The following is a 22,999-nucleotide window of genomic DNA, read 5'->3' as shown; positions in this document are numbered from 1 at the left end:
TAGTGTGTAGTAGATTATGTGTGATGGATAGAATAGTGTGTAGTAGATTGTGTATGATGGATAGAATAGTGTGTAGTAGATTATGTGTGATGGATAGAATAGTGTGTAGTAGATTGTGTATGATGGATAGAATAGTGTGTAGTGGATTGTGTATGATGGATAGAGTAGTGTGTAGTAGATTGTGTATGATGGATAGAGTAGTGTGTAGTAGATTGTGTATGATGGATAGAATAGTGTGTAGTAGATTGTGTATGATGGATAGAATACTGTGTAGTAGATTGTGTGTGATGGATAGAATAGTGTGTAGTAGATTGTGTATGATGGATAGAATACTGTGTAGTAGATTATGTGTGATGGATAGAATAGTGTGTAGTAGATTGTGTATGATGGATAGAATAGTGTGTAGTGGATTGTGTATGATGGATAGAGTAGTGTGTAGTAGATTGTGTATGATGGATAGAGTAGTGTGTAGTAGATTGTGTATGATGGATAGAATAGTGTGTAGTGGATTGTGTATGATGGATAGAGTAGTGTGTAGTAGATTGTGTATGATGGATAGAATAGTGTGTAGTAGATTGTGTGTGATGGATAGAATAGTGTGTAGTGGATTGTGTGTGATGGATAGAATAGTGTGTAGTAGATTGTGTATGATGGATAGAATAGTGTGTAGTAGATTGTGTATGATGGATAGAATAGTGTGTAGTAGATTGTGTGTGATGGATAGAATAGTGTGTAGTAGATTGAGTATGATGGATAGAATAGTGTGTAGTAGATTGTGTATGATGGATAGAATAGTGTGTAGTAGATTGTGTATGATGGATAGAATAGTGTGTAGTAGATTGAGTATGATGGATAGAATAGTGTGTAGTAGATTGTGTATGATGGATAGAATAGTGTGTAGTAGATTGTGTGTGATGGATAGAATAGTGTGTAGTAGATTGTGTATGATGGATAGAATAGTGTGTAGTAGATTGAGTATGATGGATAGAATAGTGTGTAGTAGATTGTGTGTGATGGATAGAATAGTGTGTAGTAGATTGTGTATGATGGATAGAATAGTGTGTAGTAGATTGTGTATGATGGATAGAATAGTGTGTAGTAGATTGTGTATGATGGATAGAATAGTGTGTAGTAGATTGTGTATGATGGATAGAATAGTGTGTAGTAGATTGTGTGTGATGGATAGAATAGTGTGTAGTAGATTGTGTGTGATGAATAGAATAGTGTGTAGTAGATTATGTGTGATGGATAGAATAGTGTGTAGTAGATTGTGTATGATGGATAGAATAGTGTGTAGTAGATTGTGTGTGATGGATAGAATAGTGTGTAGTAGATTGTGTATGATGGATAGAATAGTGTGTAGTAGATTGTGTGTGATGGATAGAATAGTGTGTAGTGGATTGTGTGTGATGGATAGAATAGTGTGTAGTAGATTGTGTGTGATGGATAGAATAGTGTGTAGTAGATTGTGTATGATGGATAGAATAGTGTGTAGTAGATTGTGTGTGATGGATAGAATAGTGTGTAGTAGATTGTGTATGATGGATAGAATAGTGTGTAGTAGATTGTGTATGATGGATAGAATAGTGTGTAGTAGATTGTGTATGATGGATAGAATAGTGTGTAGTAGAATGTGTGTGATGGATAGAATAGTGTGTGTGATGGATAGAATAGTGTGTAGTAGATTGTATATGATGGATAGAATAGTGTGTAGTAGATTGTATATGATGGATAGAATAGTGTGTAGTAGATTGTGTATGATGGATAGAATAGTGTGTAGTAGATTGTGTGTGATGGATAGAATAGTGTGTAGTAGATTGTGTATGATGGATAGAATAGTGTGTAGTAGATTGTGTATGATGGATAGAATAGTGTGTAGTAGATTGTGTATGATGGATAGAATAGTGTGTAGTAGATTGTATATGATGGATAGAATAGTGTGTAGTAGATTGTGTATGATGGATAGAATAGTGTGTAGTACATTGTATGTGTGATAGATAGAATAGTGTGTAGTACATTGTATGTGTGATAGATAGCAGTGTGTCATGTGGTTGTACTTCCAGATGACCTATAACCTTATGACCTCTCTCTTCCTCCATTAGATCAGCACAATGTCTCCCACCTCGGCCTGACTCTGGAAGTGGAGCCTATTACCAGTCATTCTCTTGTACGTGTCACCCCTATCTGTAGGGATGATGGGAGTCCGTCTCCTGCTGATACATCTCTATTTGCAGGGATGATGGGAGTCCCTCTCCTGCTGATACATCTCTATCTGTAGGGATGATGGGAGTCAGTCACCTGCTGATACACCTCTATCAGTAGGGATGATGGGAGTCCGTCTCCTGCTGATACATCTCTGTCTGTAGGGATGATGGGAGTCCGTCTCCTGCTGATACATCTCTATCTGTAGGGATGATGGGAGTCCCTCTCCTGCTGATACATCTCTATCTGTAGGGATGATGGGAGTCCTTCTCCTGCTGATACATCTCTATCTGTAGGGATGATGGGAGTCCCTCTCCTGCTGATACATCTCTGTCTGTAGGGATGATGGGAGTCCCTCTCCTGCTGATACATCTCTATCTGTAGGGATGATGGGAGTCCGTCTCCTGCTGATACATCTCTATTTGTAGGGATGATGGGAGTCCCTCTCCTGCTGATACATCTCTATCTGTAGGGATGATGGGAGTCCCTCTCCTGCTGATACATCTCTATCTGTAGGAATGATGGGAGTCCTTCTCCTGCTGATACATCTCTATCTATAGGGATGATGGGAGTCTGTCTCCTGCTGATACATCTCTATTTGTAGGGATGATGGGAGTCCCTCTCCTGCTGATACATCTCTATCTGTAGGGATGATGGGAGTCTGTCTCCTGCTGATACATCTCTATCTGTAGGGATGATGGGAGTCCTTCTCCTGCTGATACATTTCTATAGGGATGATGGGAGTCTGTCTCCTGCTGATACATCTCTATCTGTAGGGATGATGGGAGTCCCTCTCCTGCTGATACATCTCTATCTGTAGGGATGATGGGAGTCTGTCTCCTGCTGATACATCTCTATCTGTAGGGATGATGGGAGTCTGTCTCCTGCTGATACATCTCTATCTGTAGGGATGATGGGAGTCCCTCTCCTGCTGATACATCTCTATCTGTAGGGATGATGGGAGTCCGTCTCCTGCACCTCATTCTGACATTACTGCCTCTTGTGGTTGGGTTCTCGATGATGAGAACCTCTCGTTCTCCTCGATCTTCTCCTCAGTCACAGAATATAAAGATGAATGAGACCAAAATGTGATGTCCCAGTACGGGATATGCATCCCACAGTCCTATCAGCTTGAGTCCCTGCTCGTCCCTAGGACTCACCTGCAGTGCACCTCCATAATGTAATTAGTTGCACATTGAATGGTTGTTAGTCACATGATAATGGTTACACATTCCATAGAAAAAGCTACACTGGGATATAGTAGCACACCAGAAATGAGATATTAATATACAAAGAATCTTTATTGCACAATTGTTCACATACATTTATAAATGACAGATTGTATTCCTTAAAAACAATTAGAACTGGCCCACAAGAGCCAAAGCCCAACTAAGGAGAGTGGCCATGAACCCCCTCCCCTAGGACTAAGCACTTGTCCCAGAGACACTTCAGTCAAAATATAGGACCAACCAAATATATAATAAAAGATATAGAAATCACCAATTGTATACACTGCTAATGGGGATGGAATAAAAAAAAGCAGAATTGACATCCTGATAACATGTCCCAATAAATCTCCATACATGAGTATCCCAATAAATCTCCATACATGAGTATCCCAATAAATCTCCATACATGAGTATCCCAATACATCTCCATACATGAGTATCCCAATACATCTCAGTACATGAGTATCCCAATACATCTCCATACATGAGTATCCCAATACATCCCCATACATGAGTATCCCAATAAATCTCCATACATGAGTATCCCAATACATCTCAGTACATGAGTATCCCAATACATCTCCATACATGAGTATCCCAATACATCTCCATACATGAGTATCCCAATACATCTCCATACATGAGTATCCCAATACATCTCCATACATGAGTATCCCAATACATCTCCATACATGAGTATCCCAATACATCCCCATACATGAGTATCCCAATACATCCCCATACATGAGTATCCCAATACATCTCCGTACATGAGTATCCCAATACATCTCCGTACATGAGTATTCCAATACATCTCCATACATGAGTATCCCAATACATCTCCGTACATGAGTATCCCAATACATCTCCGTACATGAGTATCCCAATACATCTTCATACATGAGTATCCCAATACATCTCCATACATGAGTATCCCAATACATCTCCATACATGAGTATCCCAATACATCTCCATACATGAGTATCCCAATACAGCTCAGTACATGAGTATCCCAATACATCTCCATACATGAGTATCCCAATACATCTCCATACATGAGTATACCAATACATCTCCGTACATGAGTATCCCAATACATCTCAGTACATGAGTATCCCAATACATCTCCGTACATGAGTATCCCAATACATCTCCATACATGAGTATCTCAATACATCCCCATACATGAGTATCCCAATACATCTCCGTACATGAGTATCCCAATACATCTCCGTACATGAGTATCCCAATACATCTCCGTACATGAGTATCCCAATACATCTCAGTACATGAGTATCCCAATACATCTCAGTACATGAGTATCCCAATACATCTCCATACATGAGTATCCCAATACATCTCAGTACATGAGTATCCCAATACATCTCCGTACATGAGTATCCCAATACATCTCCGTACATGAGTATCCCAATACATCTCAGTACATGAGTATCCCAATACATCTCAGTACATGAGTATCCCAATACATCTCCGTACATGAGTATCCCAATACATCTCAGTACATGAGTATCCCAATACATCTCAGTACATGAGTATCCCAATACATCTCCATACATGAGTATCCCAATACATCCCCATACATGAGTATCCCAATACATCTCCGTACATGAGTATCCCAATACATCTCCGTACATGAGTATTCCAATACATCTCCGTACATGAGTATCCCAATACATCTCCATACATGAGTATTCCAATACATCTTCGTACATGAGTATCCCAATACATCCCCATACATGAGTATCCCAATACATCTCCATACATGAGTATCCCAATACATCTCCATACATGAGTATCACAATACATCTCCATACATGAGTATCCCAATACATCTCCGTACATGAGTATCCCAATACATCCCCATACATGAGTATCCCAATACATCTCCATACATGAGTATCCCAATACATCTCCATACATGAGTATCCCAATACATCTCCATACATGAGTATCCCAATACATCTCCATACATGAGTATCCCACTACATCTCCATACATGAGTATCCCAATACATCTCCATACATGAGTATCCCAATACATCCCCATACATGAGTATCCCAATACATCTCCATACATGAGTATCCCAATACAGCTCAGTACATGAGTATCCCAATACATCTCCGTACATGAGTATCCCAATACATCTCAGTACATGAGTATCCCAATACATCTCCGTACATGAGTATCCCAATACATTTCCATACATGAGTATCTCAATACATCCCCATACATGAGTATCCCAATACATCTCCGTACATGAGTATCCCAATACATCTCCGTACATGAGTATCCCAATACATCTCAGTACATGAGTATCCCAATACATCTCCGTACATGAGTATCCCAATACATCCCCATACATGAGTATCCCAATACATCTCCATACATGAGTATCACAATACATCTCCATACATGAGTATCCCAATACATCTCCATACATGAGTATCCCAATACATCTCCGTACATGAGTATTCCAATACATCTCCATATATGAGTATCCCAATACATCCCCATACATGAGTATCCCAATACATCTCCATACATGAGTATCCCAATACATCTCCGTACATGAGTATCCCAATACATCTCCGTACATGAGTATCCCAATACATCTCCATACATGAGTATCCCAATACATCTCCGTACATGAGTATTCCAATACATCTCCATATATGAGAATCCCAATACATCCCCATACATGAGTATCCCAATACATCTCCATACATGAGTATCCCAATACATCTCCGTACATGAGTATCCCAATACATCTCCATACATGAGTATCCCAATACATCTCGGTACATGAGTATCCCAATACATCCCCATACATGAGTATCCCAATACATCTCCGTACATGAGTATCCCAATACATCCCCATACATGAGTATCCCAATACATCTCCATACATGAGTATCCCAATATATCTCCGTACATGAGTATCCCAATACATCTCCGTACATGAGTATCCCAATACATCCCCATACATGAGTATCCCAATACATCTCCATACATGAGTATCCCAATACATCTCCATACATAAGTATCCCAATACATCTCCATACATGAGTATCCCAATACATCTCAGTACATAAGTGCCTGCAGGTTATCAAGAAGGGGTGTTCTCTGGTGGCGACGGAAAGCGTAGGGTCCTCTGTGGCCCCGTCCCTACCTTTACAATAACTACCATCGTGGAGTCCTCCAGTCTGGGACGCCTCATCTAGGGTTTTGTATATACCATCACTAGATCATTATTATTGTGATATATTGCTGTCCAGTGTCATTGCTTTTTACTTTGTACTTATTGGAGTTGTTTCTTGATAACCTGCAGTCACTTATGTATGGAGATGTATTGGGATACTCATGTATGAAGATGTATTGGGATACTCATGTATGAAGATGTATTGGGATACTCATGTACGGAGATGTATTGGGATTCTCATGTATGGAGATGTATTGGGATACTCATGTACGGAGATGTATTGGGATACTCATGTACGGAGATGTATTGGGATACTCATGTATGGAGATGTATTGGGATACTCATGTACTGAGATGTATTGGGATACCTATGTACGGAGATGTATTGGGATACTCATGTATGGAGATGTATTGGGATACCCATGTATGGGGATCTATTGGTATACTCATGTACGGAGATGTATTGGGATACTCATGTACGGAGATATATTGGGATACTCATGTATGGAGATATATTGGGATACTCATGTACTGAGATTTATTGGGATACTCATGTACTGAGATTTATTGGGATACTGATGTATGGAGATGTATTGGGATACTCATGTATGGAGATGTATTGGGATACTCATGTATGGAGATGTATTGGGATACTCATGTATGGAGATGTATTGGGATACTCATGTATGGAGATGTATTGGGATACTCATGTATGGAGATGTATTGGGATACTCATGTACGGAGATGTATTGGGATACTCATGTATGGAGATGTATTGGGATACTCATGTACGGAGATGTATTGGGATACTCATGTACTGAGATGTATTGGGATACTCATGTATGGAGATTTATTGGGATACTCATGTATGGGGATGTATTGGGATACTCATGTATGGAGATGTATTGGGATACTCATGTATGGAGATGTATTGGGATACTCATGTATGCAGATGTATTGGGATACTCATGTATGGAGATGTATTGGGATACTCATGTACGGAGATGTATTGGGATACTCATGTACTGAGCTGTATTGGGATACTCATGTACGGAGATGTATTGGGATACTCATGTACGGAGATGTATTGGGATACTCATGTATGGAGATGTATTGGGATACTCATGTACTGAGATGTATTGGGATACTCATGTATGGGGATGTATTGGGATACTCATGTATGGAGATGTATTGGGATACTCATGTACGGAGATGTATTGGGATACTCATGTACGGAGATGTATTGGGATACTCATGTACTGAGATGTATTGGGATACTCATGTACTGAGATGTATTGGGATACTCATGTACTGAGCTGTATTGGGATACTCATGTACGGAGATGTATTGGGATACTCATGTACGGAGATGTATTGGGATACTCATGTACGGAGATGTATTGGGATACTCATGTACGGAGATGTATTGGGATACTCATGTACTGAGATGTATTGGGATACACATGTACGGAGATGTATTGGGATACTCATGTATGGGGATGTATTGGGATACTCATGTATGAAGATGTATTGGGATACTCATGTATGGAGATGTATTGGTATACTCATGTATGGAGATGTATTGGGATACTCATGTATGGAGATGTATTGGGATACTCATGTATGGAGATGTATTGGGATACTCATGTACGGAGATGTATTGGGATACTCATGTATGGAGATGTATTGGGATACTCATGTATGGAGATGTATTGGGATACTCATGTACTGAGATGTATTGGGATACTCATGTATGGAGATTTATTGGGATACTCATGTATGGGGATGTATTGGGATACTCATGTATGGAGATGTATTGGGATACTCATGTATGGAGATGTATTGGGATACTCATGTATGGAAATGTATTGGGATACTCATGTATGGAGATGTATTGGGATACTCATGTACGGAGATGTATTGGGATACTCATGTATGGAGATGTATTGGGATACTCATGTATGGAGATGTATTGGGATACTCATGTACTGAGATGTATTGGGATACTCATGTATGGAGATTTATTGGGATACTCATGTATGGGGATGTATTGGGATACTCATGTATGGAGATGTATTGGGATACTCATGTATGCAGATGTATTGGGATACTCATGTACGGAGATGTATTGGGATACTCATGTATGGAGATGTATTGGGATACTCATGTACGGAGATGTATTGGGATACTCATGTACTGAGCTGTATTGGGATACTCATGTACTGAGCTGTATTGGGATACTCATGTACGGAGATGTATTGGGATACTCATGTACGGAGATGTATTGGGATACTCATGTACGGAGATGTATTGGGATACTCATGTATGGAGATGTATTGGGATACTCATGTACTGAGCTGTATTGGGATACTCATGTACGGAGATGTATTGGGATACTCATGTACTGAGCTGTATTGGGATACTCATGTACGGAGATGTATTGGGATACTCATGTACGGAGATGTATTGGGATACTCATGTATGGAGATATATTGGGATACTCATGTACGGAGATGTATTGGGATACTCATGTACGGAGATGTATTGGGATACTCATGTACGGAGATATATTGGGATACTCATGTACGGAGATGTATTGGGATACTCATGTATGGGGATGTATTGGGATACTCATGTATGAAGATGTATTGGGATACTCATGTATGGAGATGTATTGGGATACTCATGTATGGAGATGTATTGGGATACTCATGTATGGAGATGTATTGGGTTACTCATGTACTGAAATGTATTGGGATACTCATGTACTGAGATGTATTGGGATACTCATGTATGGAGATGTATTGGGATACTCATGTATGGAGATATATTGGGATACTCATGTATGGAGATGTATTGGGATACTCATGTATGGAGATATATTGGGATACTCATGTATGGAGATGTATTGGGATACTCATATACTGAGATGTATTGGGATACTCATGTATGGGGATGTATTGGGATACTCATGTATGGAGATATATTGGGATACTCATGTATGGAGATGTATTGGGATACTCATGTACTGAGATGTATTGGGATACTCATGTATGGAGATGTATTGGGATACTCATGTACTGAGATGTATTGGGATACTCATGTATGGGGATGTATTGGGATACTCATGTATGGAGATGTATTGGGATACTCCTGTACTGAGATGTATTGGGATACTCATGTACTGAGATGTATTGGGATACTCATGTATGGATACTCTTATTTGCCCTGCCTAACTAGGATTAGCGGTGCTACCGTTCGGGTGGTTCTCGGTTAAAATCACACCCTGGCGTCACGATCATTTAGGGGTTAACACCATCTGCCCCTGGGCTACAACATCTGCCCCATCTACCTCTCATCGCACACCCATGGCGCATCACAAAAACATCACTTCTCTGACAACAAGATCATTTATGAGGGAGAAAATTTCACATAACTCTCCAGACCAGCATAGCCCAGGATAATCAGCCGGAGAACACAAGATGGTGGAAGAAATTTCTATCAATCCAAAACTTCATAATGGATCCTACAGGAAGATCTCACCTTTACTGAGGTCACAGTAACAAAGGCAACCACTAAAGAGAGGCAAGACATGACATCTACATGGGGGTGCAAGGACGAGACCATCATCATCCAGGAAGATCAGTCGAAGAACACAAGATGGTAGAAAACATCTCTACCAATCCAGAACATCCTCACAGATCATACAGGAAGCACTCACCACTACGGAGGTCACAGTGCAGGAGGCAACCATTAGAGAGGTATGACATCTACATGGGGGTGCAAGGACGAGACCATCATCATCCAGGAAGATCAGCCGGAGAACACAAGATGGTGGAAGACTTCTCTACCAATCCAAAACTTCATTGCGGATCCTAAAGAAAGATCTCACCACTACTGAGGTCACAGTAATGAAGGCGACCACTAAAGAGAGGCAAGACATGACATCTACATGGGGGTGCAAGGAGGTGACATCATCATCCAGGAAGATCACCTGGAGAACACAAGATAGTAGAAGACATCTCTACCAATCCAGAACATCATCAAGGATCCTACAGGAAGATCTCACCACTACGGAGGTCACAGTGCAGGAGGCAACCATTAGAGAGGCATGACATCTACATGGGGGTGCAAGAACGAGACCATCATTATTCAGGAATATCAGCCAAAGAACACAAGATGGTAGAAGACATCTCTAAGAATCCAGGCCCCCCCCCCTACAGGACGATCTCACCACTAGTGAGCCCATCACAGCAGGAAAAACTCTCCATGGAGGAGGGACGGTGTCTGCGCTGTATGTCAGGGGAGTGGACAGTAACAGGAGAGCCTGCAGGAATACCAGAGAATGTAGGGAAATGGCAGATTGTGTCATCTCACCTCTGTTTTTATAGACCAATAGTGGTAGACGGTCTAGACAATGCTTGAGAAAGAAGTCATTGTGAAGATGAAACGTTGCACATCCTTGTATTTGATGGGAAAAGAAAGACACTTTTGGTCTGTTGGAATTGTATTGCCATGGTGGGGTCTTGAGGACTGAGCACCTTGCGCCATTTATCTGTTTTTGATCACTTGTGTCTTAATATTCTTTGTGAAGAGAAGATCCAGAGATATCCACAGACGGTAAGAACTAGGACATATGTCACAGGGGCACATACTTTGACTGTATTAATAATGTTACATCTGATCTCTGATCCGTCTCTGCCGTACGTCCCAGGTATTCATCTGCATTCCACCAAGAATGGGGTATTGACGTATACTGTGATGTACACTGTGGGGTCCCAGTCATTTACATACTCACCTAGTAACAAGGTCCCGGCCACTTCCCACTGGTATATGCTAATTTAATGTCCCAATAATTGTGCATATAAAGTGGCCCGGGTCATGAAATGAATGGGACTTTATGATGTACTCAACAGTATATGCTGGCATCCCGTTCTTGCTGAGATACTGATGGATACCTGTGGCATACAGCATAAACGTAGTGTGAAACCTACCCTAAGAACTCTCTGTTCACCTCCAGGTTTGTGGCTATGAAGAACCCCATGACTGTTCCAAGAGCTTGTACATGAATGGCGCCTGCTACACGCTGAACTCCAGCCTTATGGCATCTCAGATGGAGAGCCCTGGTTATCAAGGTGGGTATGACGGGGGAGCGCCCCTTGTATTAGAACATGTATGAAGCCATGACCGGTGTGTGTAGAAGATCCTTCACCCATCCTACTGGAGTCATCCAAGTAATGATCTTTATTTCACCTGGTGAGGTTCCAAGGTAGAAGCTTTTCTCCAGTAAGACTTCTCTGCTGGAACCTTGTGAGGTGTAAAAAAAGGACACATTATGCGGATGTCTGGGACCTTTGGGCTCCATCTGGACCAGGATGGGCTCTGGTGAGGTGAGTACAGAGTCTACTCCTCCTTACTGCTGTACATTCATGGTGTGACCCTGCCATGGTGAACACATGAGGGGAGTACAGAGTCTACTCCTCCTTACTGCTGTACATTCATGGTATGACCCTGCCATGGTGAACACATGAGGTGGGTACAGAGTCTACTCCTCCTTACTGCTGTACATTCATGGTATGACCCTGCCATGGTGAACACATGAGGTGGGTACAGAGTCTACTCCTCCTTACTGCTGTACATTCATGGTGTGACCCTGCCATGGTGAACACATGAGGTAGGTACAGAGTCTACTCCTCCTTACTGCTGTACATTCATGGTGTGACCCTGCCATGGTGAACACATGAGGTAGGTACAGAGTCTACTCCTCCTTACTGCTGTACATTCATGGTGTGACCCTGCCATGGTGAACACATGAGGTGAGTACAGAGTCTACTCCTCCTTACTGCTGTACATTCATGGTGTGACCCTGCCATGGTGAACACATGAGGTAGGTACAGAGTCTACTCCTCCTTACTGCTGTACATTCATGGTGTGACCCTGCCATGGTGAACACATGAGGTGGGTACAGAGTCAACTCCTCCTTACTGCTGTACATTCATGGTGTGACCCTGCCATGGTGAACACATGAGGTGAGTACAGAGTCTACTCCTCCTTACTGCTGTACATTCATGGTATGACCCTGCCATGGTGAACACATGAGGTAGGTACAGAGTCTACTCCTCCTTACTGCTGTACATTCATGGTGTGACCCTGCCATGGTGAACACATGAGGTGAGTACAGAGTCTACTCCTCCTTACTGCTGTACATTCATGGTATGACCCTGCCATGGTGAACACATGAGGTGAGTACAGAGTCTACTCCTCCTTACTGCTGTACATTCATGGTGTGACCCTGCCATGGTGAACACATGAGGTGGGTACAGAGTCAACTCCTCCTTACTGCTGTACATTCATGGTATGACCCTGCCATGGTGAACACATGAGGTGGGTACAGAGTCTACTCCTTACTGCTGTACATTCATGGTATGACCCTGCCATGGTGAACACATGAGGTGAGTACAGAGTCTACTCCTCCTTACTGCTGTACATTCATGGTATGACCCTGCCATGGTGAACACATGAGGTGGGTACAGAGTCTACTCCTTACTGCTGTACATTCATGGTGTGACCCTGCCATGGTGAACACATGAGGTGGGTACAGAGTCTACTCCTCCTTACTGCTGTACATTCATGGTGTGACCCTGCCATGGTGAACACATGAGGTGAGTACAGAGTCTACTCCTCCTTACTGCTGTACATTCATGGTATGACCCTGCCATGGTGAACACATGAGGTGGGTACAGAGTCTACTCCTCCTTACTGCTGTACATTCATGGTGTGACCCTGCCATGGTGAACACATGAGGTGAGTACAGAGTCTACTCCTCCTTACTGCTGTACATTCATGGTATGACCCTGCCATGGTGAACACATGAGGTGAGTACAGAGTCTACTCCTCCTTACTGCTGTACATTCATGGTGTGACCCTGCCATGGTGAACACATGAGGTGGGCACGCAACGAACCCCGAACAAATGATGGAATCCGCACAATCCGGAGATGTTACCAGGTTTATTACTTCAGAGAGATCCCACCAATCCCAGATCTGACAGTGAACAACACGTAATAGTTTAACGGCTGACCCAGGTAGAGGGAGGGTATCAGCCGTTGATGACGTCCAGGTGACAGGTAGTCTGTGAGATAATCCAATAAAGGTAATCCAGGTGACATGTAGTCTGTGAGATAATCCAATAAAGGTAATTAGCTCTCCCTATACAGTGCCTTGAGTGCCAAAGGTGTATTGTGTACAGAAAGTGTCTGAAAACAGTAAATAAAAGTATTTTAACTCTGAGCTTTATGTCACTGGACAACATCAACTGAGGGGTACGAATAGTGATGTCCTAAAGTCCATCCAAGTAGGTAGGGTGACTCTAGGATCCGTCACAAATAGCAAAACCTTCTCCCTGACGGGTTTCACTCACCACAGGATGTTATTGGCTGATGCTGGCTCCGTGTCATTGAGGGCATCGGAAGAAAAGCTTTACCCTCTTTACTCTGTAACATGACCATGACATTATCCTGAACAATGACGACATCACCACCAAATCATCTGTCTATGGATGGAAGGAGAGAAGCTCCCACAATATCTGTATTCCCCTCCCCCCCCCCCCTCGTTCCTGCTGAGGTGATGGCCGTCATCTCCCCTGGTCCATTACATGCCGCTCCATATCATACGTAATGATGATTGTTGTGATGGTGATTCTTCTCTTCAGATTCCAGAACAGCCCCAGACAGACACTTCCATCATCTTCTAGGCCCCAGACAGAGGCTTCTATCATCTTTTAGGCCCCAGACAGACGCTCCCATCCTCTTCTAGGCCCCAGACAGACGCTCCCATCATCTTCTAGGCCCCAGACAGAAGCTTCCATCATCTTCTCGGCCCCAGACAGACGCTTCCATCATCTTCTTGGCCCCAGACAGAGGCTTCCATCATCTTCTCGGCCCCAGACAGACGCTTCCATCATCTTCTTGGCCCCAGACAGACGCTTCCATCATCTTCTCGGCCCCAGACAGACGCTTCCATCATCTTCTCGGCCCCAGACAGACGCTTCCATCATCTTTTTGGCTCAAAACAGAGGCTTCGATCATCTTCTAGGCTCAAGACAGAGGCCTCCATCATCTTTTTGGCCCCAGAAAGACTCTCCCGTCTTCTTATCGGCCCCAGACAGATGCTCCCGTCATCTTCTTGGCCCCAGACAGACGCTCCCGTCATCTTCTTGGCCCCAGACAGATGCTCCCGTCATATTCTCGACCCCAGACAGACGCTTCCGTCATCTTCTAGGCCCCAGACAGACGCTTCCATCATCTTCTAGGCCCCAGACAGAGGCTTCCATCATCTTCTTGACCCCAGACAGATGCTCTCGTCATCGTCTCGGCCCCAGATGGACGCTCCCCTCATTTTTTAGGCCCCAGACAGATGTGCCCATCATCTTCTAGGCCTCATACAGTCTCTTCCATCATCTTCTAGGCCCCAGACAGACGCTTCCATCATCTTCTAGGCCCCAGACAGACACTTCCATCATCTTCTTGGCCCCAGACAGAGGCTTCCATCATCTTCTCGGCCCCAGACAGACGCTCCCATCTTCTTCTCGGCACCAGTCAGACGCTTTCATCATCTTTTCGACTCAAGACATAGGCTTCCATAATCTTCTAGGCTCAAGACAGAGGCTTCCATCATCTTCTTGACCCCAGACAGATGCTCTTGTCATCTTCTAGGCCCAAGACAGACGCTTCCATCATCTTCTAGGCCCCAGACAGACACTTCCATCATCTTCTAGGCCCCAGACAGAGGCTTCTATCATCTTTTAGGCCCCAGACAGATGCTCCCATCATCTTCTAGGCCCCAGACAGAGGCTTCTATCATCTTTTAGGCCCCAGACAGACGCTCCCATCCTCTTCTAGGCCCCAGACAGACACTCCCATCATCTTCTAGGCCCCAGACAGACGCTCCCATCATCTTCTAGGCCCCAGACAGAAGCTTCCATCATCTTCTCGGCCCCAGACAGACGCTTCCATCATCTTCTTGGCCCCAGACAGACGCTTCCATCATCTTCTCGGCCCCAGGCAGACGCTTCCATCATCTTTTTGGCTCAAGACAGAGGCTTCGATCATCTTCTAGGCTCAAGACAGAGGCCTCCATCATCTTCTTGGCCCCAGAAAGACTCTCCCGTCTTCTTATCGGCCCCAGACAGATGCTCCCGTCATCTTCTTGGCCCCAGACAGACGCTCCCGTCATCTTCTTGGCCCCAGACAGATGCTCCCGTCATATTCTCGACCCCAGACAGACGCTTCCGTCATCTTCTAGGCCCCAGACAGACGCTTCCATCATCTTCTAGGCCCCAGACAGAGGCTTCCATCATCTTCTTGACCCCAAACAGATGCTCTCGTCATCGTCTCGGCCCCAGATGGACGCTCCCCTCATTTTTTAGGCCCCAGACAGACGCGCCCATCATCTTCTAGGCCTCAGACAGTCGCTTCCATCATCTTCTAGGCCCCAGACAGACGCTTCCATCATCTTCTAGGCCCCAGACAGACACTTCCATCATCTTCTTGGCCCCAGACAGAGGCTTCCATCATCTTCTCGGCCCCAGACAGACGTTCCCATCTTCTTCTCGGCACCAGTCAGACGCTTTCATCATCTTTTCGACTCAAGACATAGGCTTCCATAATCTTCTAGGCTCAAGACAGAGGCTTCCATCATCTTCTTGACCCCAGACAAATGCTCTTGTCATCTTCTAGGCCCCAGACAGACGCTTCCATCATCTTCTAGGCCCCAGACAGACACTTCCATCATCTTCTAGGCCCCAGACAGAGGCTTCTATCATCTTTTAGGCCCCAGACAGATGCTCCCATCATCTTCTAGGCCCCAGACAGAGGCTTCTATCATCTTTTAGGCCCCAGACAGACACTTCCATCATCTTCTAGGCCCCAGACAGACGCTCCCATCATCTTCTAGGTCCGAGATAGACGCTTCCATCATCTTCTTGACCCCAGACAGATGCTCTAGTCATTTTCTCGGCCCCAGACAGATGCTCCCGTCATCTTTTAGGCCCCAGACAGACTCTCCCATCATCTTCTAGGCCCCAGACAGATGCTCCCATCATCTTCCAGGCCCCAGACAGACGCTTCCATCATCTTCTAGGCTCCAGACAGGGGCTTCCATCATCTTTTAGGCCCCAGACAGACACTCCCATAATCTTCTAGGCCGCAGACAGACGCTTCCATCATCTTTTAGACCCCAGACAGACGCTCCCGTCATCTTCTCGGCCCCAGAGAGACGCTCCCGTCATCTTCTCGGCCCCAGACAGATGCTCCCGTCATCTTCTCGGCCCCAGACAGATGCTCCCGTCATCTTCTAGGCCCCAGACAGACACTCCCGTCATCTTCTGGGCCCCAGACAAAGGCTTCCATCTTCTTTTAGGCCCCAGACAGACGCTCCCATCATCTTCTCAGCCCCAGAAAGACGCTTCATCATCTTCTAGGCCCCAGACAGACGATTCCATCATCTTCTCAGCCCCAGAAAGACGCTTCATCATCTTCTAGGCCCCAAACAGACGATTCCATCATCTTGGCCGATGCAGATCGGTCACTGATAATGATGTCACTTTCCTCCCATCAGAATTCGGGGTTTTGCCAGAGGATTGTATCCATGCTGGCTTCTGGTGTGACTTGTCTTTCCAAGGTTATTTTACATGCTGTTATGTTTTCTGTTTGAGTGTTTTTGTATGGTTTTGTTGGCCAGCATATGTGGCCCTAGACTGGTTGGTAAGTACTACTCCTCCTACTTTTGGTAATCATCCGAAGTGAGTAGTCACTTATTATTTATGAGCTTGTATGTATATTCTTGTGTGATTACTGGTGGGTCTTTCTATTCTGCTATACCATTAAGACCTGGGGGCAACTGAGCATGGAGAGCTATTACTAGGACTTCAAGTAGGAAGTAAAAAATAGTCCTGCAGTCTAGCACCCACTGGTATAGTTCTCCTTTTTTTTAACCTTCATATTCTCTTTAAATTTGTCCCATGGCTGACTGGGAACAACCATCATCTTCTGCTACACTCTGGTTTGGATTTCCATCTTTAAGGAGTTGTCTGATCCTAATACAATTGTTGTCTCTCTTGTTGGGGCCATGTTATCTATCAGTGAGCCCAGTCCACAGCCCGGCCATGTCTGTAGCTCTTTTACCTACAGAGTCACTCACATTCTTAGACTTGTTCTCGAAATTGAATTTACAAGGTGATTCCATTTTCTCCTGTCCTTTGATCTGGAGACATTATCCAATAACACAATGATGTCCTCTGGTGTGTGAGACATAGAGCAGAAGGTTCAGGTACACATTGTGTGGTGTCATATCAGGGATTTGTAGTGAATCCGGTGATGTCTTCTAGGAGTGGGGAGTCCATAGCTTCTGCCAGGAGTTGTACACCGGAATATCTACCAGTCTGAAGGAATAAGTCACATTCACCCCGAAAATTCAAGAGATTCATATTATATATAGATTCTGAAAATATTCAGCTTGTGGGGTCAGTACTGCCCCTCCATATACCTACTGCCCATTTCTTCCTCCAGATCATCCAACTTCATGTCCCTCTTATCCTCAGCTGTTCTGTCCTCAACCCTGTCCCTACTATTCCTTCCTCCATTCCTTCTTCCCCCCTGTCCCTCCTTCTTCTACCCTCCTATTCTTTCCTCCATTCCTTCTTCCCCCTGGCCCTCCTTCTTCCCCCGTGACCCTCCTTCTTCTACCCTCCTATTCTTTCCTCCATTCCTTCTTCCCCCTGTCCCTCCTTCTTCCCCCTGGCCCTCCTTCTTCCCCACTGCCCCCATCTTCCTTATGTCTTCAGCCCCTCGTGGTCGTACAGCCCAGCTAGAGGTGATCAGTGCCATGTGGAGAGTCGTTTTCATTATACCTAGTTGACTATGCTGTACATTTACCATGTCTCTCTGATGTCCATCCAGAGTGTGAGAAGGTTCCAGTCGACCTCTGCTTCCTGTTCGATGACTCATCCAGTGTGGGGAATCTGGAGTTTACTATTGTTCGAGAATTCCTGCTCAGCGCAGTAAAAAACCTAAAGAACAGCACCGTAAATGTAAGAAACCTCCCTCTGAGCAAGTCTTCAGAATCTTCTTATGTCTTTGTCTATTTCCCATTACCTCCATTCTCCATCACTCTCCATCATCACATACCAACGTTTCCATTCTCCATCACCCTCCACTATCACATACCACTATCTCCATTCTCTGTCACCATCACATACCACTATCTCCATTCTCCATCATCCTCCACCATCACATACCAATATCTCCATTCTCCATCATCCTCCACCATCACATACCAATATCTCCATTCTCCATCACTCTCCACCATCACATACCAATATCTCCATTCTCCATCATCCTCCACCATCACATACCAATATCTCCATTCTCCATCACTCTCCTTCATCACATCGGATGCAAAGAAAGAAAACGGTGCGTACCTCATGCAGGTAAACCAGGTATAATTTTATATAAATAGATAGATGGGCCAGCAGGATGGTCCCTTACTTTGGGGTGTTATGCTCAGAGCATAACACCTACAGTAGCTTTGGGATTAGAGAGGGGTCGCAGCATTCAGGTTCCTCTGGACTCTGAGTGGCGGAGTCCAGTGCATCAATAGAAGAGTGGAGCGGATAATCCGATCACAGAAAAAATTGGAACATCTGAAGGAGCGCAGACCTCTAACGGCTGAGTTAAAAGTTGTTTATTATAAAAGATGCAAATAACTACGGAGGCTGGTGACATGGGGTTGTAAGAAGCGATCCAGATAGTGTGCTAGATTACTGTTGGTAGCATTAGTGCAGGTGATGATTGGACGCCCGGGTGTTTGGGTCAAAGATTTTTGTATCTTAGGTAATTGATAGAAGTAAGGTTTATTGAAATTGGTTTGTAAGATAAATTGTTGTTAATTTTTGGTTAGTATTTTCTCTTCTGTAGCGGTATTAATGATAACTGCCAGATCTTTTTTATTTTTTTTTCGAAGGGATCTGTTTTTATGATAGAATAGTATTCTGAATCTGAGAGGATCCGTAGGCATTCCTGACTAGCCCCCCTCCTTTATCTGCTGGCTTAATTACGATTTGTGTATTCTCCCGTAGGTTTTTTAAAGCTATACGTTCAGCTTTGGTCAGGTTGTCGTTCGTAGGGTCAGGCCTCCTCAATATAATACTATTGAGATCATTACTGACCAAATTCTGGAAGGTATCGATATAGGACCCCTGCGATTGTAAGGGGTAGAACTTAGATGGAGGTTTTAGTTCTTGATGTTTTAGGTCTCTATTTGGAGTAGCAGTAGAAGGTGAATTTGAGTCCCGTAAGTGAATAGAGTCAGAGGTATCAGGCTGAATTTTGCCTTTTTGCCTCTGTGTCTCAAAGTGCCTTGTGAGTGTTAATTTACGGATGTATTTTTGGAAGTCTAAAAAAAGGTCAAATTTGTTACTACTGGAGTTGGGGCAAAAAGATAGGCCTTTTTGCAACAGGCTCGTCTCGGCTGCAGTAAGTACATGTTTGGATAGGTTAAAGATATGTACGGGGTGAGTAGTGTATGTTTTTTTTTATTGTCTCGGCGGTAAAGCTGTTAGGGTCCTTCATTTTTTGGCCGCCACGGACTCCTCTTTTTCTCTTTCTTCCTTTTTCCTTTTTACGCTCTGTGGGACAAATATGTCCGGTATCTTCACATTTTTTTGCGGACTCAGCTCTAAAAAATAGGACTGGCGCGAGGCTGTGTTGGATCCACTGGCTGCCGGATAATCAGAATCGTCTACCATACAGGGTACATTGGTAGGGGGAACAGGGTATACAGAGCCTGCTGGAGGGATGTCCTCCTGTAAGGAAATCAGAGGGCTATGAAGTGATAAATCGAGATCTACAGTGGTGTCATCTAGGGAGAATTCCAATGACGCCGGTGTCAAGGGAATGGAGAGATTAAGAAGAGATTCCGACTCAATAGAATTAGGAACAGGATGACAGGATCGGAGTGGGGAGAGAGTGAGAGGGGATGGGGGATTAGGAATAGTCCGTTTTTTCTGTTGGAGGGAGTGGATGCTTTTTCTTAGAGTATCGGTGGCTTTCGATAGTATATGCAGTGGAGATGCATGTGGTTCAATGACTTTGGTAAGTGCAGGTACTGTTGGGAAAGAGGTAGCCAACTGACTTTGGTAAGTGCAGGTACTGTTGGGAAAGAGGTAGCCAACTGAACGGTAGTGGTAGAATTGGTGTGCACCTCATGAGAGCAAATGGCATTATTGATCCGTGTGGGTACTGAAGTAGATGTAGAATTTTTCCGTTTTTATCTGGAATTGAGAAAATCACGGCCCGTGTGGCCAGAAGACGATGGTGTTTTTTTATTATTAGTATAATAACCAGTCTGACCTGTATGTTTGCGTGTGTCCAATTTGACAGGAGTTTTAGGTACGGCCGACAGCGAATTAGTGGGTGGGGGAGGAATAGTATTGGATTATTTGAGGTTCATGTGCCAGGACCATGGGTCACCGGTCGTATAGTCATTATTGTCCCGACTAAATTTCTGAACTTTTTTAGTAATGATGTCTGATTCTAGTTTGCAAGACATAAAAAGAGAAAAAAAAGGACATGCGCCCCTAGTGTAATACTTCCAGATCTTAAGGTAAGGGAAGGGGTTAATATTCCACTTACCGAGTGGTGTTGCGCTATGGGCACAACACCTAGATGAGCATGAATTTATTTGTGGTGTGCTGGATGCAGCCTGGATTCTCCGGTATCAGCGTAGCTGGCCGGTACGCAATGATATCAGGAACAGGAAAAGAAAGATGATCCTCAGTAGGCGCAGTTTACAGCAGTGAAGAAGATTTCAGTGATCATTCATTATTCATGTTGAAGTTTATTGAGCACACAATAGCAACGCGTTTCTTTCCCGGATCGGGCACTTCCTCAGGCAGATGCACATTTGCCTGAGGAAGTGCCCGATCTGGGCAAGAAACGCGTTGCTATTGTGTGCTCAATAAACTTCAACATGAATAATGAATGATCACTGAAATCTTCTTCACTGCTGTAAACTGCGCCTACTGAGGATCATCTTTCTTTTCCTGTTCCTGATATGATTCTAGTTTGCGCAATCGTGCAGATATGTTGTGATTTATTTTGTGAAAATCAGGGTGTTCTTTGAATGCGTGTAGTTGACAAGAAATGTCAGCAATTTTAACATTCTGATTATCACACATATTGGACCGTTTGGTACATAATACAGACAACATTCTAAAGGTACAGTCATCCATCAGAGCATACCACTCTTTAGTATAGATAGGATCGTCTTTAAAAGTGGAGTTGAAAGTTAGTCTTAAGCCCCTAGGGGTAATTTTTTCTTTGATATAGAGTTTCAGAAATGTAATATCAGTATTATGTTGTAATTCTTCTTTGAGAGAATTCTCCAGGTCGTGAAATAGAGAGAGCATCAATTCTGTGTCCAGTAAATCTTTCTCACCTTCAGATGCAGTGTTTAGTGTAAAGTCACCGATGGTGAGTACGCTCGCAAAGAGTTTGGAGATAAGTAAATCCCTTGAGGCATGTCGATTAACACAGTATTCCATGTTCACCTTGAAAGAGGGCAGCGACCGTGGAGAACTGCGTCTCTGGTACCGGAACGACCAACAGATGGAGGCCCGTAACTATATAGGATATAAAGAAAGAAAACGGTGCGCACCTCGTGCAGGTAAACCAGGTATAATCGTATATAAATAGATAGATAGATGGGCCAGCAGGATGGTCCCTTACCTTGGGGTGTTCTGCTCAGAGCATAACACCTACAGTAGCTTTGGGATTAGAGAGGGGTCGCAGCATTCAGGTTCCTCTGGACTCTGAGTGGCGGAGTCCAGTGCATCATAGAAGAGTGGAGCAGATAATCCGATCACGGAAAAAATTGGAACATCTGAAGGAGCGCAGACCTCTAACGGCTGAGTTAAAAGTAGTTTTTTTATAAAAGATGCAAATAACTACTGAGGCTGGTGACATGGAGTTGTAAGAAGCGATCCAGATAGTGTGCTAGATTACTGTTGGTAGCATTAGTGCGGGCGATGATTGGACGCCCGGGTGGTTGGGTCAAAGATTTTTGTACGTTAGGTAATTGATAGAAGTAAGATTTATTGAAATTGGTTTGTAAGATAAATTGTTGTTCATTTTTGGTTAGTATTTTCTCTTCTGTAGCGGTATTAATGATAACTGCCAGATCATTAATAAAATAAAAAAAGATCTGGCAGTTATCATCACTAACCAAAAATGAACAACAATTTATCTTACAAACCAATTTCAATAAATCTTACTTCTATCAATTACCTAAGAA

The 22,999-nt window shown here is 43.7% G+C and overlaps 1 protein-coding gene across 1 annotated transcript in view; it reads left to right on the top strand.

Moving 5' to 3' along the window:
* LOC130340281 (integrin alpha-L-like) overlaps positions 1-22,999 on the top strand; it is a gene marked incomplete at its 3' end in the record, with an annotated part of 199,748 nt that overhangs the window by 4,967 nt on the left and 171,782 nt on the right. The window contains exons 4-6 of the mRNA XM_056554167.1: positions 2,103-2,167; positions 11,671-11,785; positions 18,607-18,737. Coding sequence (XP_056410142.1) covers positions 2,103-2,167; positions 11,671-11,785; positions 18,607-18,737 — 311 coding nt within the window. The remainder of the gene's footprint in view (positions 1-2,102; positions 2,168-11,670; positions 11,786-18,606; positions 18,738-22,999) is intronic.

Source organism: Hyla sarda, unplaced genomic scaffold (genome assembly GCF_029499605.1).
Source record: "Hyla sarda isolate aHylSar1 unplaced genomic scaffold, aHylSar1.hap1 scaffold_587, whole genome shotgun sequence".
NCBI classification, from domain to species: Eukaryota; Metazoa; Chordata; class Amphibia; order Anura; family Hylidae; genus Hyla; species Hyla sarda.
This window is presented reverse-complemented; position numbering and strand designations above follow the sequence as displayed.